Genomic DNA, 12597 nt, shown 5'->3' on the forward strand with positions numbered 1-12597 from the left:
AAGGGCCAGTTCAAGTTCTAAGTTACCATTACTTGGGTAATAGTTTCAAGCTGCAAGGCACAGCTGTATAGGCCCAGCCAGACAGGCTATCACAGCAATGCTTTGATAGCATGGGGCCCTTAAGTGTCAGGATATAGAAAAGGCAGCAGTTGTTGGCTGTGAAAACAGTCTGATACAAACCAGATGGGGACTTACTTGATGGGCAACACAAAGGAAAACAATTGGCTCATTCAACAAAGTCAGGCCACTGCCCCAGAGAATTAACAGAAGACAATAACAGTCAACCAGAGTTGATGCAAACAAGAAACAGCCATGTGGTTATGATTTAAGGAATTGTTTCTCCTCAGACTAAACATAAAGTTTTGATTTCTAATTCTTATATTCATTAATTTCAGTCTAGTTTACAAGCACCCTCTTCCTCCAAAGCCTTCCGTGTAATTCATTTATGCAGCACCAGCCTTCGTGCACCTACTTAACCCCCCCCAAAAAATCACACGACAAGGCAGGCTGCATTAATCTAACATTCCCTGAAGAATGCCAAGACCACAGACAACTTTCAGAGCTCTGTCAGAACGACCCTGCAGATGCGCAGCACACAGCGTGCTATCAGGCACACTCACTCTGAAGCATCTGCATGAATATGGATGCATATTTACCAATTCATTCTGATTTTAAGCCCAGTGGGTCATGTGCTGGGTAACTGGAGCACAGCTGTTCTCCCAGTTTTGTGAAGAGTTCTGTGGTGTTATTTATTTTACTTTCTCAGAAGTAAACACCAGATCAGTTATGTTACCACATAACAGCTTTGTTTGTCAGGCTACAGTTGGAAGTCTGTTAAAATAGTTATTATTAAACTTTTTTTTGAAGTAATCAGAAATCCTAAAATTGGTTATTTCAGTCATAGCTGAAAAAATCCCCAAGCCAACCCCTTTTAGAAGCACACTCGTAGAAGATTATGGTCCAAAATCTTAATTGCTCTTGCTGTTTTATTACAGGAAATATAAAAGTGACATGTGCAAAGGTATTTTGATTACAAATTACTTACAGAGATTGCACAATAAGTCAGACCGCTGAGGGCCTTCTGCAATTTCACTCTCAGACTGAAAACATCTGAACTTTCTTTGCTTACGCTCCAGAATATTCTCTCTGGTGAGCTCTGCACTGCGGTGCTCTGTGCGTGCACAAAGTCGGATGGCACACACTGAAGGACAAACACACACTGAAGGACAAACACACACTGAAGGACAAACACACACTTGGGATGCCCAACTCGGTGCACCTACAAATCGCAGTGACACACAGACGTCCTGGATGCCTTCTGAAATCACATCATCCCGGGGTCTGTCAGCTCCAGCACACATCCCCCGAGCTTCACTGCTGCTGCTGGCTGCTCAATTGCTGGTTGACAGATTGCCAAGCAGGGCTGCATGATGTAAACTTCTCCTAAAGATACCGCTCTGACCTACAGAATCGTCTGGTTGGAAAAGACCTTCAAGATCGCCAAGTCCAACCACCAACCAATTGTGGGTATGCATGGAGTCTACTCTTTGTAAGTACTTCGCTTTCCATGCAGGCTTGCAAAAAGCAGCTGAATTAAAGAGTTGAATGGATGGCTCTCATTTAACAGCCTGTCATAGGGTAGACAGAGCGAGAGGGTTTGTCCTAAAAAAAGAGCTGGTGAAGTAATAAAATACAAAGTCAGGGGCTAACTGCTCTCTTAACTGCTTCTATCTCCTAGCTGCAGGGGTGCTCATGCCTGTGAGCATGGACTAAAATGCTGCCTTGGCTGCATTCAAAACAACCAGCGCAGATCGTAGGTAGAAAAGTACGTTTTTGCTTCAGTTTCCTGCCATAAGCACAGAGCCAATGCTTTAACAAAGCCGTTGTGTGCTGTGCTCTGTCTGAGCTAAAACATCTCTCCAGCAGAATTGTGAGGCTTATTTCCAAGAGCACAGCCAAATTCTTGAAACCTCCAATGAAGGGGAGGGTTGTCACATCATAGCAGAGAAGGTTTTGCCTGCAGTGCTGCTATTATTCATTTTTCACATCATCTATATCGAGGTCAGAACACATTTTTTACATAGAGCTGCAACTTTGCTCGGAATCTCTTCGTCAGGCTGCTGCTAGATTACAGACCTCAGGAACAGAACAGCCTTTATCAGACTCTACCCACAGAGATACCGCCTGTCTTAGCCCTGCATTTAAAAGCAGATGGGAGAGGAGCAAAAATCTCTTTAAACCCTACATCTGCCTGCACAGACAGACCCCAATGCTTCTAGCTCTTGTAAAAATGAGTTTGGTAAAAGTGGATTTAGACAGCATTCAGCAGAGACTGCCTCCACAAAGGCTGCATGTAAAGGCAGCTGGGGCAGGAGAGCATGGCCGCCTGGCCATTAAGTAAGGACTCTCAACAGGAAACTCTTTCCATTTCTTTTCTTTCTGTTTTTTTGGTTTTTTTTTTGTTTTTTTTTTTTTTATTTTTTTTACTCAGGAAAGGAAGCTCCCTCTCCAGAAACAAGCATTCCCTGTGTAATCTCGCTGCTCGCATGTCTCCAGGATCGCTTCCAATTACTCAAACGAGCAACATGCACTCTAAAGAAGCTAATGGTGTATTTACGCTGTAACACAAGCTAGTAAATATTTCCCATTTATTAATTGTGATTTACATAACAGCGCACAATGGCAGCTGCTAAGTAAATAAAATAATTTTCTCAAGATCTGTAATTATGGTTTTACGATTATAAAAACAAACTAAATAACAGCAATGGAGCAAGCGCCAGCAAATTCCATGCCTTCTATTTCTACTGAAGATCCAGTGGCCTGACAAGGGACAGAAACTGCAGCTCTTTTTCTGCCTTTAAAACAAACACAGCCCTGCCTACTCTTCATGATAGGTACAGTGCATAAAATGAGGCCACGATGCACAACCCTGAGATTATTACTTTACTGTAACAAGCAGGATGGAGGTCAGCAGGTCAAACCATATTAAGTCTAACCTGCTTTCAGTGCGTCATTTTGACCCAAAACATAAATGAAGTTCTCCCAGACTCTGGGTGGCCTGCGAGATGCATGTTTCCATTGTTTGTGCATGGCTGATTATTATTTTGCACTGAAGATATGTACCTGTCCTACCCTAAAACAGAAAGCATTAACAGAGAGTCAAAGTTGTGCTGTACACAAAGAGAAACAGCAACCTTCCTGCAGCCAAGGCACTGGGAAATAAATGCTTCTCACTGACCTGCTGTGTATTTTGTGTCACACTCTGCAACTTTCACTTAAGTTGCTTAGAACTGTCCATAAGAACAGCTATTCCTGCTCTAAAAGTAAAAGAAAAGTTTTAGATTAGAGGAGTAAAGCAGTCTCTATACAACAAGAGATGCGAAGGTTCTCAATCTGAATTAATTTTTTCTAGGTATACTTCTATTTCCTTCCCCTGAGTGACAGCACTCCTGATGAAAACCAGAGCACAGTAGTCTGCAGACAAAACAGAACCCACCTCCATTATTTATCACTGCTCCTTGCAAACGCAGCCACCAGAAGCATATTTTCAACAGGTATTTCAGAGAAGAGCATCTGCAGCATTTAACAGTATTTAATTAGAGGCAGCCTTTGTATTGCTGCAGCAAGAAGAAGGTACCAGAAAAACTTGGCCGTTGTTCAACGCATAAAGCAGGAGGGCTGCTTAGTCCTGGAGGATTCAGAAAAACAAGTGAATAAAATACCCAGCCAACCGCACTGCTCATGAGCATGAGAACTGCCATCAAGTCAGGCACTCTTACAATATAATCAGCAATAAAATTAAAAAAAAAACCCTAATGTTGCAATTTGACACTGATTTGACAATTTGTGGATACCGATCAACTAAGTATCCATATTATTGGCTCGGTAGGTTTTATTAAGAACAACTTTACAGCTATGCCTCTGCTCTGTTAGCAGTGCAAAAACTGACAAAGCATTAAGTAAGAAAACGAAACAAATTTAATGGTTGAGAATGATAGCATTTGTAAATCTCCTTTCTCCTTCATAAAAGAGGTTTGCAAGCAAAGGCTGCGGATTATTCATCGCTCACATTAAGCTGCCTCCACATGGCACATACTCTGTCGCCCTGGTAATTTCTCTTCTACCCAGGCACTACACAAACAGCTGGCTCCTTTGGATTTTTATGTAGTGCTTTAAAAAGCTAAAACGAGAGCCCTCCACAAACAGGTAAAGCTGAAGGGTGTCCAGCTGCCTCTGCCAGAGATCAGCACAGCCAGTGCAACCAGGACAGCAGAAGCTGTTCATTCTGTTGCTTTGCCCTCAGCCACGCACAAGCTACTAAATTATAAAGGGCAACATCTGCTTTCCCTGCCAACCAGCAAAATAAAACAAACACAGTGTGTGCTGAGGACAGAAAGCCTACATTTCTCCTATTGCCGTGCTGTAAATGTTTCTTCAAGTTGAAATATGTGTTTGTAATACTCCTTGTCTTCATCTGTCACCATATGGTATCCATGCAATTTGTCACCGGCCTCAAAGACTTCCTGGTCTGATACCGAAGCTTTTTATAAAAGAAATGCAATTTTCACACTGAAAAAGAAATGTGAGATAAGAGGCCTTCTTAAATGACTGTCTTAAATGCCTGTTAACCCCATCCAGGAAGGCAGTCTTTAGAGATACTACAGTGTATCTGCCGAGCCAGCAGCGGGTCCAGCTGACACAGCTGGCACTGATGTACCAGGCTGCAAACTGCAGGGATTGAGGGTGCAGTCACCTTGTTCAGAACGTTACCTTTCCAGGCTGTGATCTCTACCAGAGGCTGTTGCATACATAGCAACCCCAAGCAAATGCTTTGCTGAGTAAAAAGCAGCACTATTCACAGAATCACAGAATGCCTTGGATTGGAAGGGATCTTAGAGATCACGGAGTTCCAACTTCCTGCTGTGGGCTGGGAGCTTAGGCTGCCCAGGGCCCATCGATGGGCTTGGCTACCACCAGGGATGGGGCACCCACAGCTCTGGGCAGCAGTGCCAGGACCTCGCCACCCTCCAAGTAAAGGATTTCTGCCTAACATCTAACCTCACTCTCCCTCTTTATTTTTAATGTCATTCTTCAGAAAGTATTTTGTTGTAAAAACACACTGAGGTGCATCTTTAGACGCAGTAGAAATCTGACTTCAAATTTGTCATTCCTGCTGAAGAAGAGGCATGTGAATTAAAGCATTGCAAGACCATGCAAATCTAATGCTTCTCTGCAACATAAAGACAGTAGAAGGTGGTGTGTTAAGGGACTTCATGCTCTGTATTCAACTGAGCAGCAAGTTCAGGAGAGACTCTTCTGATTATCCGCTGTGACCTATTGCAACACACAGGCCACACAGCAGCTCAGGGTGCTTACTTTCTAGATGCACATCAGTTCCTTCTTATTAAACGATGGCACAGAGCTGTGGAACCACTAATTTGTGAGAAACTTCTCCCTCCAGAGCAGAGCTAACTGGAAACAGCCCTCAGGCTGACGTAAGCGTTGAGTACATGGGGAGTCTCTGTCCTTAGGTGGCTTGCCCGAGCCCATTAATTTGTGTGTGTGTGTCCCCCATTTATACAAGCAATGTTTGTATGAAAGGGGAAAGCAGGTCAGCCCAGTCGGCTTGCTACCATCTGCTTTTATTCAGAGTTACTCAAGATCAGTGCCAGTGGGATCAGTGCCCATTTAGGGGGTTTATTGTGTGTATTTATTTTTTGCTCTTTACAATGAAGGCAACAGCAATTACTGTAAGTTTGTAAAAGTGCACACAAATCATAATACACAATACAAAGCTGCTTCAGTCAGATCCTAGCGTGTTTACAAATCCTCCACAGGCTGTGAGAAAGACTGTTTTGGCACAACAACTTGGATAGCCTGGTGAGGAGCCCAGTAGAGCCTGGTGGTAGTGCCCAGGAGATCTCAGACTGTATCTGATACTTGCTGTCAGGAGCACACCTTGCCTGGCGTGCATGGCATCTCCAACAGATCCACCACCACATGAGAACCGTGCACAAAAGAAGTGGATGAGCACCAGGGAAATTAGCAAAGCTGCTGTAACCTACTTATATGAAATCCCTCTTTGCTCCTAGACTGGCTTACCAAAGGTGGATTTATACTACTGGAAAGTGGAGCTGGTAAAAAAATAAAAATAAAAATAAAAATAAAAAATCAGAGGTAAAAAGCCAGAATGGAAATAGAAATTTTGGGCCCTCAGATAGAAACGCATAGGAGTGGATATACAGCACCAAGAGATACTTTTCATTTATAGAGAATTCTGCCTAGAATCTGCCTCATCAACGAGAGTAAAAGATAAAAAAAACAAAACAAAGAAATAACAAAGCTTGTTATTGATAGGGACAGCACATTTCTCAGGTGCCACACTGGGTACCATGTGATACTTTGAGGCAAAAAGGACATACAAAATCTGGAAGGGGCATTGGATGATTGATGCAGCAGCTCCATGGATTTCCAGCTTCCCAGTATGAAATGTCCATTATTACCAGCACATTACAACCCCATGCACAAATGAAACACCACTCTTACTTGATTTTGCTAGTGCCCTAAACTTTCAGTTCATGATACATAAAATGTACTCGTAGGGTTACCACAGGATGAGATCACCCACAATCTTTTAAAATCTAAGCTTAAGGAGAGGATCAGATGAAAATAACAAATATTTACATTGAGCACCAGTAAATCTGAAAAAAGACAAGTAAAAGTCCAAGTGTTTCACAGGCTCCAGAGGAAGTGATGATGTGAGTTTGAATAAGTTTTTCTTTCCCTTTCGCCAGAAAAGCCCCATCTGGTGCTGGAATTTTGGTGAATACCCCTTCTGCTGCATACAGACTAAAGGAGGTTCTTGGTTACAGGAACACATCCCAAACCTCAACAAAATGTGCACAGTTCAAGCATAAATATCCCTTCAAAAGTGAGAAATAAGCAAATCTGAACTTGAACATACACAAGGCTGTGCAGAGCACTTGATGGATATAAGGCATCATCTGCACAAACACCGAAGACTGAAAAGGCTCTGCCTTTGCATGCGCTTCCCACTGCAAAAAACCTCAGCACAAGGTCAGAAGAAGTGACCTGGCACCTCTGTGCCTTTTAAGGAGGCACGCAGTAAGAGAACTCTCAGAAGCTGGAGAAAATCCCAAAGTGACCAAAAAATCTAATGCATGTAAATCAAAGTGAGAAGGGAAAGATAATATGTTGTGGGGAAATGAACTTCAGAGGAGAGCATCTTCTTTAGTCAGCCAGTAACAAACCCTCACGCTGCAAAGCAATAGAAGCTTACTTGGTCATTTTCCAGTATAAACTGTATATATTTTTTAATTTTCTATTTCTCTTCTGATTATTTGTATTAATTAAAGTGCCTTTTGCCTGAAAAATAATTGAGACAGCTCAGTGGGGAAAAAAAACCAACGTAGATATAAATGGCACTTAACAGCTAGGTAATATTTACAAAAGCAAAGCCATTCAAAGTTACTGTCCTCCATGTCCTGTAACACAGCCACATACCTACTCACAGCAATTCAAAATAGCAACTGTGACGTGTGGCTGTTGAGGATTTTATGTGCAGATATTATGCCAAGTGCTTTCTTACTACGGAGCTGCTTGTTTTGTAATGTTGTGTAACTACTGTGGTCACACATGCAGAAAAAGCAAATGAATCCTGTTTGAGAAATGGTGTTCTAAGCCACGTGGATTACCCAAAAGCCAATGGTTACATACAGAAAAGGCAGATTTTCCATGGGAAACGCAGCTTTGCATTTCCTGACTCGCCTGAATATAAAATATATTAACTGAATTAATGCAGTGAGCTACCCGATATCACGGGGAGGTAGTTGTATAGGAAAAACAGGAATCTAACTAGGCCAGAAACAAAGAGTTCTGAAGAGCTACATGAAAAAAAAACAACAAAAAAACAAAAAAACACACAAAACTCCACAGAACAAACATTGTCAAATGCCATAATTATACCTAATTGGTTTCATAACTGTAATTTCCAGGATTTTATCTCAGAAATTAGTCGAATTCAAGGAACAATGTAGGCTATGCAAACTACTCCTACTTCTTGGGTTGTGGTGGTACTCTGCCTACAGCATGAAAGAACAGCTCTGTTATGCTTCACTAGCTGCTATTTTCAGGGTGGTTTGGACAGTCTTGAGCAAAAATCTTGAGAGATTTTCAGTCCAAAAAAAGAAACATCAGGGTATTAAAGAGAAAGTAAACTTTCAGTAGAACTGTTGTGGAGTTTGACCAAAAGAGTTCCAGTTTCAAGAAAACAATTAAGATCTTTGGCCTTATCCTCATCTTCTTCCTTCTTATTGAAGCATTTGTTGGAGATTTGCCTCACACCACAGTAGTTTTAAGAAGAAATAGCCCCAAACCTAACTCAAAGCCATTTCAGGCCGACGAGGAGAGACAAGAAACTATTTAGTTGACAATTTTCAACTGGAATAGTGACAATTTTCAGTGCAGCACAATGGCAGCGTGAACAAAGTAGAAGGCCATGTTTAGAACTGAGCAGTGACTCTGGAAGTTTGTTTGTTGTTTTGTTTGTTTTTAAATCATTGTTTAATGACTTCTTGCCCCCTTAATTCCTTTATTGCACAGATCATCTCCTCCACAACAGTTATGCAATCCTTCTGTGGCAACAGCGCCAATTGCTTTGTTTTCCAATATTACTTTCCCATGTACTTATGGCTGCCTGACTATAATTCACTAGCTGGAGATAAAAAGGAATTATTATCATGAAGTTATGCTCTCTAGATTGCATTCTGTGACTGTGCTGCAGAAAAATTATTAAGAAACATTTACCTCTTCGTTCTGAGCTGCTCAAGTGTTAAAACGCTCTGCAGCCAAGCATTGCCACCTGTTCTTTCATTTTAATTTAAGAACTCTCAATTATGTTAATGCAAACCCAAAAAATGCTTGTATTCTGGAAATATGTGCATTTGCTAACCACGACAATTATTATCATATTAAATTCATGGAGATATATGAAAGACTGGTATAAAGATTAAAGGTTATTATAAAGCCAGAAATACATATGCATGTATATTATATGCTACAAATATATGTTTTCAAACCACTGTCTCCACTATGTCTAGAGAAGGCACACATTTCAATTAATAATGCATTCTGGCTTTATTTTCAATTGTAACTTTCAGGAGACGTTATCCTTTCAGGCATGATATTTTAACAGTCCTACTGAACTTCAACTTTCATTAAAGGACATCAATCAACTTTCTTTCAGTACAAACACATGCTCGCTGTAGACCACAGAACATTTTTGAACAACAAAAGAAAGTTCTATTCTGCATGTACTTGTGACCACACGCAGAAGATAAATCAGATCTCGTCACGTATTTATCAGTTACGTAAAACAAATTTTAAGTCCACAACAAATTCTCTTTTCTCGTCACACTCTGAATTCACACTTCATCTCAGGGCTCTGGATTTTCTGAACTCCAATACTGATATGACCACTTATCCTTTAAACTTTAAACAAGACCCAAATGATTTTGCTTCTGGAATGCTTCTCCACTTGCAAGCAGATACTCACTGTCCCTTGCTATCTCAGTAAAGGCAACTGTTTGACATGAAGTTTAGCAAACAGGGGGCTTTGATCTTACAGTAACAGATGTGCTTAATTTTAAGATCTTGTATTTACTTAAACCTATGTATACTTATCAAGTTGCAAGTTTTCTTTTTTCTTTCAAATGATTCTTATTAATTTTGCCCTCGAATTTTTTACTGATCAAGTTCAACGTGGTAAAGATTGCACAGACAAGACCTTCTGTGCTTACAACTGACAGACAGTTGCTTCCACTTGCAAATCCTCTAGATTTTTTTATGGGCTCATTAAATATGTATATTACAAACGAGATTTAAATTATCCTTGTATATAAATCAACTTCTTCGGTGCGTTCCTTGCGAAGAAAATTGACTACTGCCATCCTGTGGTTAAATGCTTTCATCTGACAGCTAAACTTGGACTGGGTCCAAATAATTTCTATTATTATAGTACAGGTAATTTTCTTTATTATTTCTTAAAGATAAGTATTTCAGGAAACAACAGATGTGATAAAAATATTTTACTCCATTTCCAGCTGCCTCCAATGCTCGACTCAAAGATACGGACCAGAAGTGCTGCCTTGGTAGGGCTTTAAGCCAAAGCTGGGTGTAAAGGCATGAAGTACAGTGTTTAGGAAAACCACCCAACCCTTCCCTCCTCCTCCTCTCTGATGCTTAACAGGAAGTGGTGGAGAAGAAGAAGGAAAAAAAAAAAAGACATAACTGTAACCACTAGCAAGAAAGACTGCTTTTGAAGCTGGGAAAGGAATTCATCCAGGAAGGCAGATGTGCTACACGATTTCCTTTTCTGCAATTTAGAGGTTTATTGGAAATTCACTTTCCTCAAACAATTCTGAATTTCTGAGAGGCTGAGGAAAAGTACAGTTCTTCCTATTAGAAAAAGTCATTGTCACATTTTCCATCAATATTAAAAAGAGGAGGTTAACTCTTTTATTTAGTAAATAAAATCTATTTACCCACTAGCTTAAAAACATATGCTTATAAATGTCCCATATACACCCACCAAGGTGTGCCACTGCAGTTCTGGGAGCTTTCCCCCTAATTGTGCATAGAAGCCAAGTTTCACATTACTCATACCTTTCTTCTTTATATGTAATCCACAGTTTTGCAATTAGGTTCCAAGTCCCATGACCATAACGCTGGCTGAGGGCTTTTCTTCCCACTTACAAACAGTTGAAGCATAACAATTCCATCAGAATTATACTTCTCTTGGATGTTTTTTTTTTATTTTTTTTTAAAATAACTAAACGAAAGAAGTTCAAAGAATGATTTTACAAAGGCTTGCAGGAAGAATTTGTCTACACAAGGGTAATTATAATTGCATGTGCAGCAAACCTGCAGGTTTTTAGATTCCTGCTCTCAGCACTTAAGATTAAAACTGCTACATCTCATTTTACCACCTCCACAAACTTATTATCTGCTAAAATAATGAAGTATTTCAGAGGTATGCACAGTTCATGTTATTCCAACACTGTCTCGAACAACAGTAAGTAAGAAACATTCCCATGTGATGTCAATAATACTTTTAACAAACACTGTCAAATAATCTCTAGAAATAGAAGGGTTATGCATTGATAATAGCATCCCTCAGAAAAGAAAGTCACTATCTGTTACATGCTAGCTTGAAACTCATTTTAAATCAGGCCATTTTAACACTGAAAATATCTATTTTTTCCACATTTGCATGACCCTAACACTTTGCATTCATTTTCAGTTTGCCTCCAGTACCTCTGCATTTTCACACATGTGAACTGTTGCCATCCATCACTGCATTATGAGTACTTTGTTTACTAAGAGCAATTAACGATTCAGTTGACAACATCATATGCACATTGTAAAGCCCTTGGCAAATAGAAGTTTAAATAAAGACTTAATGTCAAGGATTCATAGCATCACAGAATGCCTTGGGTTGAAAGGGACCTCAAGGATCATGAAGCTCCAACCCCCTGCCACAGGCAGGGCCACCAACCAATTTAATCCAGACCAGGCTGCCCTTGAACACCTCCAGGGATGGGGCATCCATTGATGACATTACAGACAGCTGCCTTTCCAACCTTTTCAGAGCACCCCAGCAATTACCAAAACTATGAATACGGAACTGCATACAAACCTGTAGAAATTTGGGAATTTCACAGTAACAAAAACAACTTTTAAAACGTCAGATCCTCATTACACATGAGTATACAACATTTAAAAGCAGCGTGTTTAACTGAAAGAACTGTGCTTGCTTATGCACAACTTACCTTCTTCTTGCATCTCTTCAGACTTCCTTCTCACATGAACAACTCGAGGTCGCACAACTCGTGCATCTCCTTGGCTTTCTTCCTATGTAGCATACATTAAAATCGTATTAGAAAACTGACTTTTCATTTAAAAGCACAGTAAAATTATGCGGAGCTTCAAGAAATATCCAGAGAGGTTTTTAAAGATTCATTAAAGGTTATGCACTTGTTCTACTTCCTTTCAGCTTCAAAAGAATTCAGATCTGAATTAGCTGACTGCAACTCTAATTTCTCCGGAAAGATGATGGCAAAGTGCCAGTTAGACCTGCAGACATAGGAGAGTCCTTTAACTCCTACTCAAAGAATGTGGCTGAGAGAACTTAGGATTTCTCTGGCTTTCTTCCATACCCAAGACTTCACTGTGGGTATTAACCTACTGGATAAAAAGGGGAAGTTGAAAGAGAAAAGAAAACTAAAGATTTCAGTACATGGCTGCAAAACATGTGTTAAGTATGAAACATACTTCTTTGACACTGTTTTAAAAATTATTTTACTGCCTTCTTTCCTTACATTCTTTTGAGGATGTATGTCTGCAACAATGCCCATGGGAAAACAGCAACAAACACTGCATGTGCCAAGAAGGAAAAATCACACTGGTCAAATACGCTTCTTGTGTGTTATGTATCTGGAACAGAAAGTGCATCCCAAAAACATTCCATTACACATACACAGGAAACATGAGAAATACAAAGAAAGTTACCCTGATTTT

At 40.2% G+C, this 12597-nt stretch overlaps 1 protein-coding gene across 4 annotated transcripts in view; it reads right to left on the bottom strand.

Moving 5' to 3' along the window:
* The window catches only part of KIAA0586 (KIAA0586 ortholog), a 72247-nt gene that overhangs the window by 11098 nt on the left and 48552 nt on the right, over window positions 1-12597 (bottom strand). For all 4 annotated transcript variants that reach the window (XM_010712083.3, XM_010712081.3, XM_010712080.3 and 1 more), the window contains one exon: window positions 11850-11931. In XM_010712083.3, the coding sequence (XP_010710385.1) occupies window positions 11850-11931 (82 nt within the window). The remainder of the gene's footprint in view (window positions 1-11849; window positions 11932-12597) is intronic.

Source organism: Meleagris gallopavo, chromosome 5 (assembly GCF_000146605.3).
Source record: "Meleagris gallopavo isolate NT-WF06-2002-E0010 breed Aviagen turkey brand Nicholas breeding stock chromosome 5, Turkey_5.1, whole genome shotgun sequence".
Lineage (NCBI taxonomy): Eukaryota > Metazoa > Chordata > Aves > Galliformes > Phasianidae > Meleagris > Meleagris gallopavo.